We start from the raw sequence: 13,836 nt of genomic DNA, 5'->3' as shown, positions 1-13,836 counted from the left end.
GGGGGGGGGGGGGGGGGGGGCACAGGACCCCTGCCCCCCCAGGAACAGAAGCCACGGCACACAGAGCCCTGGGCTGTTTTCAGCAATGTTTTATTGGAAACGTTAAATACTGGGGGTCTGGCCCCAGGTGGAGCCGGGAGGGGAGGGCCCTCCTCACGCATGCTCTTCGGCCAGCTTCTCTGCCTTGGCCACCGCCTCCTCAATGGGCCCCACCATGTAGAAGGCCTGCTCCGGGAGGTGGTCGTATTCACCTGGGGGGAGATGCCGTGTCAGGGAGGGGAGCGGGGTTGCCAAGCCCAGCCCAGGCTCCCCTGGGTCCCCGGCTTCCCCCATGGCCAGCCCAGGGGCCCCCCTGGGGGCCATCTTACCTGCCAGGATCTGCTTGAAGCCCTTGATGGTCTCCTTCAATGGCACCAGCTTGCCCATGTGGCCGGTGAAGACCTCGGCCACTTGGAAGGGCTGCGACAAGAAACGTTGGATCTTGCGAGCCCGGGCCACCGTCAGCTTGTCCTCTTCAGAGAGCTCGTCCATGCCCAGGATGGCGATGATGTCCTGCAAGGACTTGTAGTCCTGTGGGGAGAGATGTGGGGTGAGCAGCCAGTGCTGGGTTTTGCACCCCCAGCCCCAGCATACCCGTGGGGGGCTGCCCCAGCCCCCTCACCTGCAGAATCTTCTGCACGCCCCGGGCCACGTCGTAGTGCTCAGGGCCCACAATGTTGGGGTCCATGATGCGGGAGGTGGAGTCCAGCGGGTCCACGGCCGGGTAGATGCCCAGCTCAGCGATGGCGCGGGACAGGACAGTAGTGGCGTCCAAGTGGGCAAAGGTGGTGGCGGGGGCAGGGTCGGTCAAGTCGTCAGCTGGCACGTAGATGGCCTGGGGAGGTGGGAGGGGACAGTGGGCCCAAGGCAGGTGTCACGGCTTCCCCAGCGTGGCAGGGCCAGCCCTGCCCTCACCTGCACTGAAGTGATGGAGCCCTTGCGTGTGGTGGTGATCCTCTCCTGCATGGTGCCCATGTCGGTGGCCAGTGTGGGCTGGTAGCCCACGGCAGAGGGGATTCTCCCCAGCAAGGCCGACACCTGGGAAGGAACAGAGCCCATGAGAGGCTGCGCAAGGAGGGGGGGGGGGGGGGGGGGAGGCCAGGCGTCCCCTGCAGAGCACAGCCTGACCACCACCACGCTCAGCCCCAGAAGCCAGCACGCCAGTGGCCCCACACTGAGCACAGACCTCTGAGCCAGCCTGGGTGAAGCGGAAGATGTTGTCGATGAAGAGCAGCACGTCCTGACCCTCCTGGTCCCTGAAGTACTCGGCCACCGTCAACCCTGTCAGAGCCACTCTGGCACGGGCGCCTGGGGGCTCGTTCATCTGCCCGTAGACCAGGGCGACCTGCAGGCCAGACCCAGGTGTCGGTACGGCACGGCTCCGCTGCCGGCGCTGCCAGGACCCCACCCAGCCCCCTCGGGAGACCCAGCGCACCTTAGAAGTGGCGTCTTTCAGGTTGATGACCCCAGACTCAATCATCTCATGGTACAAGTCGTTGCCCTCGCGGGTTCGCTCCCCCACACCAGCAAACACTGAGTAACCACCGTGGGCTTTTGCCACATTGTTGATCAGCTCCATGATCAGCACTGTCTTGCCGACACCAGCACCTCCAAACAAACCTAGGAGGCAACAGGAATCCTGCTCAACCCTAAGCTGATTCAGCTACCTCTGGTGTCTCCCTTCACCTTTTTCCTCCTCAGATCAATAAACGTTGCTTCAGAAAGCTCAGAAGAACGAAAGTCAAATAGTTACTCATCAGTGAAGGAAACTGCTGCAGACAGACTGGTCCCGAGCCTCAGCGGAGCTGGCAGGGTGCCCCCCTCCCCAGACACCCACTCTTCCTCTGCAGGCAATGTACCGATCTTGCCGCCCTTGGCGTAAGGAGCCAGCAGGTCCACCACCTTGATCCCTGTCACCAGGATCTCCTGTTCAACGCTCATCTCCACAAACTCAGGGGCTTCAGCATGTATAGCAGCAAACCTGCAACAGAAGGTGGAGAGAAATGGAGCTGAGCAGCTGAAGCGAGATCCTCGGTCAGGGTGCTGGCAGGAGACCATGCAAGTGCAGTCCCTGCTTATGACCCAGGAGAACAGGAGCACGGCGGGAACGTGCCACATCCCTGTTAACTCATGTGTCTGCTACTCCAGAACCCATGCCCCCACCTCCAAACCCCACATGACATTGGCTCCTGGCCCGTAGCATCACTCACTGTTTTGTGGTGATGGGGCCCCTCTCGTCGATGGGTTCCCCGATGACATTCATGATCCTGCCCAGGGTCTCAGGGCCGACGGGGATGCGGATGGGTGCACCAGAGTCCAGCACCTTCTGTCCTCTCACCAGGCCTTCTGTCCCATCCATGGCAATCGTGCGCACGGTGTTCTCCCCTGCCAAAGCCCAAGGACAGCATCACAGCAGTGTCCTCAAGCTGACCCTGGGGACAGCTACCGGTGGCTTCCCCAGGCCCTGTCAAGGGAACAACCTGCTGGGAGGAGGACCGAGAAGAGCAGCAGGACCCAAGAACAAAATAGCACAGAGAAAAACCGAGCCCAGGCCACACTCAGACTGCAGCCCTGCAGGCCAGAGCCCTCCAGCAGCCATTTTCCTCCTCCTCAGATTGAAATGCGTGGCTTCAGCAAGCTCAGGAGAACGAAAGTCATCAAGATGCATCATCACAGGAGGACCCTCTCCCACCCCCTGCAGCCCTCCTGTGGCAGATGCTCACCCAGGTGCTGAGCCACCTCCAGCACCAGTCGGGTCTCCCTGCCCTGCACCTCGAGGGCGTTGAGGATGGGGGGCAGCCCCTCATCGAACTGCACGTCCACCACCGCACCGATGACGGCCACGATGCGGCCGGTGGTCGAGCCGGCCTTAGCGGCGGGGGCTGGCTGGGCTGCATAGTCCCGGCCTGCGGGAGAGGGGGGGGGGGGAAGAGAGGGACGAATCAAGGTCGGCGAGGGAAGGGGCAGCTCCGGCCTCCCAGGTGACTCGGGGGTGCGGAGCTGGGGCTCCCCTACGATGTTGCCCAACACCCCGCCACCCCCAGGACCCCCGCCATCCCCCCGGTGCACCCAGGACCCCCGGCAGCCCCAGATTCCCCCGCTATGCGCCCAAGCACAGCGGCTCCCCTCCACACCCCGGTGGGGCGTCCCATCCCCTCGCCCTGACTACGCAGCCCGGCCCGGCCCACCCCGGTAACGGGGCCCTCCGCGCCCCTCGCCCCCGCAGGCCCCAAGGTGACCCCGCGGCCGCCCCGCACTCACGCGCCCCGGCGGCAGCGGCCGGGCCGGCCCCGCGGCTGAGGAGCAGCGGCAAGAGGTCGCGGCCCGGCCCGGCCCCGCGGCGCAGCAGCGGCCGAGCGGCGGCGGCGGCTGCGGCCGAGCAGCGACCCGCGAGCCCCAACATGGCGGCGCCGACTGAGCCCCGCGCCCCTCCCGCCCCACACGGCCCCCGGGGGGCGGGCCCGCTGTGCACGTCACCTGCCGCCGCGCGCGCCCATTGGCCGCCGCACCGTTCGCGTTCGCTCTCTCGTTGGCCGGACTTGTCTGGACGCTCCCTTTCCACCTCCTCGTGATTTGGCCGCAGCTCTATCCGTCAAGGAATGCCACGAATTGATAGGGCGGCATTGGCGGGAAGGGGCGGTACCCGACGACGAGGCGCCGGAAGCAGCGGCGCACGTGTTCCGCGTTTGTCCTTGGGGCAGGCGCCGTGACCGCGGGCCCGGGCCGCGCCGCCCGCCGCCCCCCCCCCCCCCCCCCGCGGCCAACGCCGCCGTCTCCCGGGCTCACAGCACCGCCCAGCGCTCCCCCTCCACAGCACCGGGCCAGCCCCGTGTCCCGTTTTCCCCCAGGTACCCTCCCACGGGCGAGAGGCCCGCCCCAGGCGCAGGCCAGGCAGGAGGAGAGCCAGGGAGTCTTCAACAGTTTATTAGAAAGAATGCAGACATTAAAAAAATCCCCGCTGCTCTGAACATAAATTGAGGTTTTTCAGCCCGGTTCGAAGCCGCCCACGCGCGCCCAACGTCCATCGCTCGCTCCCACACCCACAGTGCAAATACGGTTTGGTCTAAACGTACAGATTGACAAGCAACAACGTATAGCCGCTCGCACCCCAGAGGAGGAGATGTAAAGCTTTAGGGTCAAACGGTACCAGGGGATGGGCTCCAGCCCCCTACCCCGGGCTGGGGCACGCGGCTCAGCATTAAACACCAAACGAGGAGAATTTTGTTTCCTTTTCAATACAAACTTTAGTGGAACAGACCTGAAGACACCACAGAGGTACTGCACATCGCCTGCTGAATCTGGCAAGCCACTGACAACATCCGTGTTACAGCCAGTTTTGTTCCCGGTACAAACGTACAATTTCAGGCCGCGGAGGGGAAAAAAAATGCTCATTTACCACTTGGTGTGAATTCAGGATTCTCCCATTGTAATTACATCTGCTACGAGGCAAGGAGGCTCTGTAAACTTTATTGCAACTGTTCTGTATCGATTGCCTACACCTCAATTGGTTTTGTTTTTTGTTTTTGTTTGTTTTTTTTTTTTTTGGAAGTCTGGAAAACGGTTCATGCATAACGTTATTGCCTCTCATGGCTTAGGACCGCCCCGTGCAATGGTACACACCTACCATCAGTGAAGCCATTTAAAATGGACTGAAAATGGGTTAAAGGATGCAGGATCTCCCTTTAGGGCTATCAACTCAGGAATTCTTATCTCAATTATGAAATGTTGTGATGAAGTTCTTTCCCCAAACCCTGAAGACGACAGTTTTCCTTACTCCAGATCTGGCATTTCTGGAGAGAAAGAGAAGAGCATTAGTGGGTTGGTTTTGTTTGTTTTTAAAAAGCTACCAGGAACCCAACTGTACCACAAGGGACACCAGCAAGAAGATCCAGCCCTCAACCAAGAAGGGCATGGGGCACTTCAAGGCCTCTGACCTCACCCTGGTTCTTTGCAAGGAAGATCCATGCTTGCAGCACTGGCTGTGCACAGGAGTTACTTGAGCAGAGCCAGCACCACCGATACGGATGCCCCACGCGCATGCCTGCTGCTCAAAGCTAAAGCCTCCCCAGGACTACAGCTGGCTGGGAAGGTCAAACTGGTATTTCATGCTTGTGTGGAAAGGCTTTCACCGGATTATACTGTCTCACACCACTCAGGCAAGGCACTGGCATTAGCTCCCAGCCTGGGCTCAGCAAGACTGACAGGACAGAACATCTGCTGGCTCTGCTCAGGGCTCTCACTCAGCTAGGAGCATTCAGCAAACACTCACACTGCTGCACAGTGCACAGAAACAAGAATGCCAACTTACTTTCATCATCGCTGTCTGGTGAGTCCTGGAAAGAAGAAGAAACATTAACTGGAGCAGATTGCACTTGAATGCACTTTTACCCCTCTACCACCAACCCAGCAGATGAGCTGCCACTTCCGAAGTCTAGTATCCAGCATGCTTTCCATCAGAGCTGGTATTTTGAGGAACTCTAGGTTCCACAGGACATGTTTAGTTTGGCCTCACTGGCTAGAGCCTACAGACCCCCAATAACCAGTGGCCACTGTGGAGGTAGATGACACCAAGCTCTCAGGGCACTGCAAGCACACCACCACCGCCCTCTGCACCGGTGCTGGAGGGGAGGAAGATGACTTTGCCAGGTGACATCATTTGTCTACATAAAGTTTGGTGCTATTTAAGCTTTTAACAGTGCTGAAGGAGGAATGTAAGTTTGACTTCAGCAAGCAGCAACGGATGTGCAGGGCACTGAGCCAGCCCTGCACATATTTACTACAAACAAAGTACTTACATCATCTGCCCCATCTACTTCTGGCAAGTCTACGTCGTCATCTCCACCCATGTTGTTCATCATCTGTTCCAGAGAGATAATAGCCACGTTACAGAATGCAGCCAATCACGCTGGCTACCTGAACTTGGGGAGCACGGTAAAAACCTAAAAATAACTTGAAATTGTTAACAACCAACAGCCACCAGTAGTTTTGACAAATCGGCTGCACCTATGCGGAAATTATAAGGAGCATGCAAAAAAAATCAAATTAATTGCCTTGCAAACAAACCAGTGCACTGAGTTAGTGCCGGCATCTACAATGGGACATACATTCCTTTCATATCTGACAGCAAAGACAAACTGGTCATCTCACTGCCATGCCAAGAGCCTGCAGCTCAGGTTAAAGCCAGCAACAGCTGTGCCTCAGCAAACCAGCAGAGACTGCACCAAAACCAGTGCCCAGGATGGCACCACAAGGAAGGAACACCAAGGAAGACTACTCTGCCTACAGCTGTCAGTCCCTGCATGCCTACACATGGCCTGGAAAGAAACCCAAGCCTCCAGGTACTCATCTTCCCATACCTCAGAAAAGCGATCAAAATTGGACATGTCTTCATCTGAATCATCTTCCCAGTCTTTCCAGTTGTTGAAGTCCACACTGAGCCAGTTGAGCTGCACATCAACACAAGAAGTTATTTAAGGACAAGCAAGTAACAAGCTGTTACTGTTAGAAAAGGAAGGTTATTAAGAAGTGCCATTCTGATCAGAAGCACAGTTAAGTGACCCATTAACTGCTACATAATTTAAACATGACCCAAATATTAAACAGAATTAAAAACCAGGGGAGGCAGCAGGCACTGCTGCCCTGGCTATCACAGAGTCCAAACCCACCTTTGCCCTCTCTTTTGTTAACCTTGGCCATGCCTGACCAGATTCTCCTTTTCGTAAACAACACAAGATAGATCTGTCTGTTCTTTTATGCTTTGATTCCTGAAAAAGCAAAGAATAAGTATCTGTTAGTATAATCATCACAAACTTCATCAGGAACCACTTCTATTAAACTAATTTGTCTTAAGCTATCAGCTTATTCTTTGTCCTGAAAAAACTGTCCAGAGATGCTTTCATGGTTTGCTCTTACAGTCTAAGGAACAATTTGCCCACCATACTGGAAGCAGCCTAAAGAATGGACAGTACTTTTCAGAATACAACACTAAGAATACAGTAAGAGGAGAGTCAAAAGGATACTTACATTTGGATCAATATTATTAAAAAGGTCAATTTCATTTAAATGTTTAAAGTTATCACTTCCTCCAAGACAACTGTCAAGAGAAAAAAATGTTTGTGTTTAGCACAAAACACCTTATAGAACAAATATGCTTCATTAACAGAACTCACTACTTTTAAGAAAAATGTCATCTAATCAGTATCAGCATAGCCTTTAGATATCACTCCATGCCTTTCAGCTTAGGGAAGGCCCAAGGTACTTACCTGAATGTAAGTTTGGATTTTTCAAAATTTACATTAACATCTTTACTGTCTTCAACGCAAAATTCAATAAAGACGTAGTCCCTTCGGTCGTACCACTTTGCAGAAGCAGGCTGCCTGTGAACAGACCATTTAAGAGAAGTTCAAATCAAGTTTTGTACATCTCATCAATATTGAAAAAAATACTAAAACTTGCTCTTCCATGCTGCCAATAAACTTAACACTGGCCTTCCTTGTGTTTCTCCCAATATACAACTTGAGCAGTTTGATATTTTTTTTATTGCATTTCAAGAAGCTCAACTAAAAGACTTCCTGTTCTTAAAAGCTGCATTACTAGCTTATTATCAATCATCTTGAAAAGATGCTTAAGGCTGAAAACAGTTTTGAAGAATAAAAAGATATACAATGCATTCAGTGCTTAACACCCCCCAAAAGCTCATGCTGATGTTCCTTGAAGAAGCCATCAAAACCTCTGAGACTGAAATAAATGTTACAGCAAATCAAAACGATGACAAACTTTCAAGATGAGGTACTACAGATGATGGCAAGATTTCAGTCACATCTAACTGCTACGCAGGCAGACTTCATTATGCTTTTTTTCACCCGAAGAGTTAAAACCCCAAGCACAACCACTGAAAAGCCCACTTTTTTGGACATTGATACTACTAAAAAAATGGACCCTTCAAAAAATTTGCTATGAGTAAGACCCAGCTGAAGTCAGTACAGGTACAAGGGCTGAAGAATCACTGTTCTGACTTCTTGCTACAACCTTCGACATACACAGGCGTTACCTCTCACACTCTTTGGTATCGTTCTGGCTTTCCACAAACACCACAACAAGGAAGAGCCTGTCCAGGGCACCAGAAAACGCTGCAGGGATCCTGAACAACTCTTGTGCATTTCTAGTTCTACAGTGAGAACTCACCTGCAATGCTCAAGTGTGGCCATACTTGATCAGCTGGTGAAAGCAATCCCGGCTTGGCACATCTCAGCCACAGCCAACACCAACACCCCCACCCCCCCGGCTTTCAGTTCTTCTCCTGGCAACGCAGGCCAAGCCCACAACTGAATGTCTGCATTCCAGGAGAAAGCAAACAGCCACCCAGCACGAGCTGCTGTTGCTAAGGCACAGAAGACCACAAGTGCTTCTCACACTTCGGCTATCTTCCAGAGGTGCAAGGTCAAAACTGGGATTTCGTAGCTAACGCCCCTGCAGAGAAGACCTTGAAGACCTACCTGCAAGTTGGACTGAAGTTAAATGCTCCGAGCTGAATGATCACTTACCATGATATCTGTTGCGACTACACTATCTACAGGAAGCTAAAGCACACGAGGACACAAAAAAAGCTAATGTTCCTATCTGTATGTGACAGAGTGGCTTCCACTCCACACACTGAGGAGTGGACATTTGGTCTCAGTATTGCAAACTAAGAATTACAGCACAGTAACCTGACAAAAGAATAATTAACTTTTCAGAATGTTTATTAAGGTGAGCCCTGCTAAGCTTTCAGAACAGATTCTGACTCGCCTGATCATCAATTGATTCAATTCTTAGTATCAAACCATGACATTTAGTAAAGTTACTTACTGAGAGCTGCACCATCCCCCGGAAGAAACCCTGCTCCCTTGCCCCATGGCTTATTCTTACCCTGCTCCCCCTGCCCATGTACCTGTAGGACGATCTGAATCAGGACCCAGCCCAGGCCTGGCTGAAACCCAGCCCAGCCAGCTTTGAGCTCCATCAGCACCACCAGTACTTTGCAATTCAGCTGTACAAACACTGGCACCAGCTCAAGGAAAGGCCAGTACAGCAGCAGAAGTGGCCACGACTGCCTCTTCCAGCATTAGCACCCGTTACAAGTGCAGAAAATGTCTGATCAGAGGCCAGTAATGGAGCATTTAACTTCCAAGAACATAAAAAACAAGTGGTTTCTGAATGCAACCTTTCATTTCAAGCAAGATACTGTCCCACAGAGTGAAAACCTGATGCTTTCCCTTTTAGCAGCATTTTTCAGGCTAAGGCATCTACTTATTCAGATAAAGTACAGCAATAGCAGAGTAGCAATTTTCTTCCTACGGTATTTTTAATTCCTTATTGGACACAAGTTCCCTTTTCCAATAGGGACTGAAAGACTCTCAGAGGAAAAACAAAAAAAAAAGAATGAGAAACGACCTGCTCTGTTCCCTCTGTGTCTCTCTGCATTTTGGAGCTGCACAGCAGCCATTTCTCATGCTGCTGGAAGACAAGAATCCCACTGCATGGAACTTGGTATATCACTCAAATGCACTGTTATCAGAACAGAAATCTCAGTGTCCCTGCCCATGATGATGCAGGGGCTCCGGCTGAATAGCATTAACACTTCACAAACATTTTCAATGTCAATGGAGATATCTCCAGCCTTCCCAGGGAGCTGCACACATTCCTCAGTCTTGTAGCTTTGGTTTGGCCATGACCTCGGTATCTTTGCCAAGATCAGGGGGTTTCAGGCACGAACAGCCTGTTCACAGCACTTTGAAAAAATCCTACTGAACTGCCCTAGAATTGAAGGAAACATGCATGCATCCGAGCTCCAGAGAGGAATAAAAAAGACCAAAGAAAATTTACTAGAACATAATTCACATTTCTAACACTAAACATATGCTGCCTCCCCAGATATTTAGTACTTACCACCCTGAACATGCCTACTGTAATTAAAGCTATGCTGGAGTTGCCTCTCTCTCTTTTCACCTGTTTTTTCAAATCTCTCATCCTCCCAAAGGTAGAATGCAAGCCTTCCTTTGGCCGTCTGTGAAGTGCTTTAGTCAGGACTCACCATTCAAACCAGTAATGCAGGATATGTTGGAATTGCTAACTAAAGTTACAGATGAGACGGAAGTTGCAGCTAATTTGCGTTGCCTGCCTACGCGGAGATTCCTAGGCGACAACCGCACACGCAGAAGCCAATGGTAAGGTGTGCACGTGCTCAGAGCACTTCAGAGAGATAGTTCCCCTACACCCACAGAAAATCTTCTATTTTCTTTCAGGCACTGAGAAACACTGCCAAGACTTATAAGCGTAGTCACTTGTTACACGGAGAGCCTAATGTTTCTTCCTTGTTCCTCAACCAAACTACTCCCAGGTGACCTCAGCCTTGCGCCAACAGCACCAACCTGAGTATGTGCTTTGGTTACGTACGGTCCCCACATCCTAATGGGATTTAGACTTCTCTGAAACAGAGAACTTAATTTAAACGTGCTATATCCCACGTAGCAATAAACCACAGCAGACTTAGAGCAGTGTACAGCCCAGGGAACAAGTTGCCTGCATTCCACATTCAGCAAGAATTTCTTCCATCCAATCTACGCTTGCTGCCACCCGTGCGTTTTGGTGACTTCCTAAACAGACACGGCCACCACGCATCTGCATCTGACTGCCTCTTCTAGTCATCACATCCAGAAGACAATCGTGGCAATGGTACTGTAGAACAGGTTCTAGAAGCTTCATGGCAGCAGTTTCCCACTGATGGGCGACGTGCACGCTCAGCTTCACACAAGAGACCTCACTGCTCTGTCAAATCCACGGGGGCTCTGCAGCGGGTTGTCCACAACGCCAGGAGCCGCAGTTCGGGCACAAATGCCCCAGTCTCCAGCTTAACCACAGGCACCAAAGCAGCTTCTTACATGCTGTACTCACGAGCTGAATCTCAAGTCCTACTGTCTGTGGCTCAGCACGACTCAAGAAGTTTCCAAACCTGTCCTTGTGCTTCCTCGTCCACTCCGTAGACTGCATCTATTGGAAGCCCGCCTTTGTTTCCTGGAAGGTATCCTGACAATTCCTACAGTTTGAGGACACTGCAAAAAAGTCATCTGCTGAACAAGATTTTCACCCCCAGACAGCAGTTACAAATCTGTTTTACATAACTAATTTTGCTTTCATTTATATACCCTGGAAAGATGCTCTTTTTAATTAAGAAAAGCCCCTAGTTTCAGACTATGAAGATAGATAATTGTAAGTGGGAAGTAGTAGCACTGTAGTTTCAAGATGATGTATTCTACAGACATTAAATGAAAAACTCCCAGCTTTATTACATCCCTCTCGCTTTCAGTCACATGAAGATGAAGCAGCCCTACAAGCTTCCCTCAGTACCTGTGGCAGACCAGCCTTTCTGACAAATGAAAATCTCAGAAAAGCACTACCACTTCCACCTTCAGTCATTTAAGCCAAACATGTGGAAATCCAGCCTGTCAGCAGGCAACGCTGCCATCAGTGTCAAGGGCAGCGCACCTCTTCCCTAACAGCCAGATTTCACTCTCAAAAGCATCACGCTGCAAAGTTCAGCTCCTCTTCCATTTGCATGGCTAGAGAACCCTCATGTCAACTGGAGCTCTGTTACAAACAGCATATACTGGTTTTGGGTCACTGAGGCAGCCTCAATAGAATTACAATGAAACCAGCTAATTAGGACTCCCCAGCATGGCATGAGCACTCCAGCAGTGTAAAGGCACGTCAGAGTGCAGGTTTCCACTCAGGATACACAGGAGGCCACGCGAGCCGCACTCAGTGAAGAAACCCAGCTACTTGGCTCCTCTCCCCTTCCAGCAGCGGCTCACCTCCCACGAGACAGCGTGGCCGAGTGCAGGCTCGGTGCCTGGCTCTGCCCACTTCCCCCGTGGCACCCCGAGGACGGCAGAGTGGGGAGGTTTTCAAAGGGGTGCTCCTGCGCCCGCACGTGCTTTGAAGCGGCATCTCTTCACCGTTATACCCATGTTTTACATGGCGAGGTGAAAGCTCAGAAGCAGATTTGCACATCTGCACGTTACAGGCAGTGGAAGGCTTTACTTACCAGGAATTTTTCGCGGTTTTATCCACTACCGTTTGGTGGACGTCAGTGCCGCCCGAACCACCGAGCAAAGCTCCACACCCCCGCTTCGGGAGTCCCCCGCACCGGCTGCAAGCTCGGCCCTACCCACCAAGAGAAGGGCCCCGACCGGCTTAGCCCCGTTCGCTTCCCACTCCCGGGACCCGCAGCCCGACGCGGGGGCGGCAGATCCGCGCCCTTTAGACCGGGGCAGAAACGCACAAACCCGGCGCGACTTCAGCAGCCGAGCTGGGGCCGCCCGGCCCGCCGCCATCCCCCACCCCTCCGCCCGCACCACCCGGACGCCCGAACGTGCGAAGTTCCTCGGGGCCGCGGCGGCGGGCCAAGGTCACCACGCGGGCCAGCGCCGGCGGGAACCCGCGCCCCGCTTCGCGTTCCCTCAGCCCGCCTCCCGCCGCCGAGCGCGGGCTCCCAGGAACAGCGTCCGCCGGCGGGAAGGGACCGCGCCGGGCCGGGCCGTATTGGGCCGCGCCGCGCGCCCCTGCCGCTCCCCACCCCCGGGCCTCACATGGCGAACGGCTGCGACTCCGGCTGACGCTCCGGGGGAGGGGGGGGAGGGGGGAAGGGCCCGGCTCCGGCTCTAGGCGGCGGCGGCGGCGCAGGCGCGAGCGGGCAGAGCCGTGACTCCGGTCGGTGGCGGCGGCGGCGGCGGGCTCGGGGCTCGGCGCGGCCTCACTCCCACAATGCCCCGCGCGCTCGGGCAACGGCGGCGCCCAGCGCTGGTGACGCAGCAAAATACCCGCCGCGCCGCCTCCCGCCGCCGCCGCTGCGCATGCGCGCCCTCCGCCGGCGGCCTCTGGCGCGCGGAGCCGCCCGCCCCGCCCGCCCAGGCACCGCCTGGCCCCCCGCCCCACTTGCGCGCGCGCCCGCTCCCTCCTCCCTTCTAGCAGCTTCTCGCCGCGCAGGCGCGTTGGAGACCAGCCCGCCCCGGGGCGGAGCCGGCGGTTGCCGTGGCGACGGGGCAGCCCCCGGAGCCGGCGGAACGGGCCCGGGTCTCCGCCGGGCCGGGCCGGGCCCTTCACCACCCCCACCTCCGCGGGGCGGGCACCGGCGGTGTCTCGCCCGCACGGCCCCGTCGTCGGGCGGGCCCCGTCCCCGGATCTGTTGCCAGCTGGGCCCCATCGCCGGGCCCCGTGGTTCGCAGAGCCCTGGCTGCACCCTCGGAGTCCGTGCCCGGTGGAGTCCACTTCCGCCCCGCCCCGCGATCGGTTTAATTCTCTCGGGCCCGCCCAGATCTTCCTGGCACCGGAAGGTTTTGGACCCGCACCCCAGTGTCCAGGAGCACGCACTGCCTGACAGGGCAGGGCTCGGGCCTGGGCCAGGGCCGGCCTTTGTCCAGTGCCCGCGCCAGCTGCCAAGGCCGCACCATGCCGCCGTACCGGCCCCGAGCCCCCGGCACCGCTGCAGAGAGGGACACTGGCGCTGGGCCTTCCCCAGAGCATGCGTCTCACCAAAAAAAAAAAGAGGCAGCTTCGCCTGGAAGACGCGGTGATTCACGCCAAAGGCACCTCGGCACATCACAGGGAGCAGGGCTGCTGCACAGAGCCAGCAGCATTTGGGAACACGAAGCCAGCTGAGCAACTGGGTCGTAAAATCCCGGGCCAAATTGTAAGTTAAGTCCTGCTCATGTTGGCAGTCAGGAAACAGCCTGGGGGGATCAAGCACGGTACCGGTGAAAA

The 13,836-nt window shown here is 54.9% G+C and overlaps 2 protein-coding genes and 2 non-coding genes across 5 annotated transcripts; all 4 read right to left on the bottom strand.

Moving 5' to 3' along the window:
- Nucleotides 1-74: 74 nt before the first annotated feature.
- On the bottom strand, nt 75-3,462 carry ATP5F1B (ATP synthase F1 subunit beta). Its single transcript, XM_049818503.1, has 10 exons — nt 3,301-3,462; nt 2,763-2,945; nt 2,250-2,424; nt 1,899-2,020; nt 1,475-1,659; nt 1,226-1,384; nt 955-1,077; nt 662-874; nt 369-570; nt 75-251 (listed from the first exon to the last, which is right to left on the bottom strand). The coding sequence occupies exons 1-10, from the start codon at nt 3,440-3,442 to the stop codon at nt 154-156; spliced, it is 1,602 nt and encodes a 533-aa protein (XP_049674460.1). The 5' UTR covers nt 3,443-3,462; the 3' UTR covers nt 75-153.
- LOC126046788 (small nucleolar RNA SNORD59) lies at nt 1,732-1,805 on the bottom strand. The gene has a single exon (XR_007508423.1). It is a non-coding gene; the product is annotated as a small nucleolar RNA SNORD59 (small nucleolar RNA).
- Nucleotides 2,645-2,719, bottom strand: LOC126046789 (small nucleolar RNA SNORD59). Its single transcript, XR_007508424.1, has one exon. It is a non-coding gene; the product is annotated as a small nucleolar RNA SNORD59 (small nucleolar RNA).
- A 485-nt stretch (nt 3,463-3,947) lies between the features above and the next one.
- Nucleotides 3,948-12,908, bottom strand: PTGES3 (prostaglandin E synthase 3). 2 transcript variants are annotated; one of them, XM_049818527.1, is made up of 8 exons: nt 12,666-12,908; nt 7,302-7,415; nt 7,063-7,132; nt 6,705-6,803; nt 6,396-6,485; nt 5,835-5,897; nt 5,348-5,372; nt 3,948-4,829 (listed from the first exon to the last, which is right to left on the bottom strand). In XM_049818527.1, coding segments are annotated over exons 1-8 (483 nt in total). In that variant the 5' UTR covers nt 12,668-12,908; the 3' UTR covers nt 3,948-4,809. The 2 variants fall into 2 exon arrangements, with proteins under 2 accessions (XP_049674484.1, XP_049674483.1); XM_049818526.1 differs by lacking the exon at nt 12,666-12,908 and adding an exon at nt 8,224-12,416.
- Nucleotides 12,909-13,836: the final 928 nt, after the last annotated feature.

The sequence above is a fragment of the Accipiter gentilis genome, chromosome 16 (genome assembly GCF_929443795.1).
Source record: "Accipiter gentilis chromosome 16, bAccGen1.1, whole genome shotgun sequence".
Lineage (NCBI taxonomy): Eukaryota > Metazoa > Chordata > Aves > Accipitriformes > Accipitridae > Astur > Astur gentilis.
Note: the sequence above shows the minus strand (reverse complement) of the source record. Positions and strands in the feature narration are given on the sequence as shown.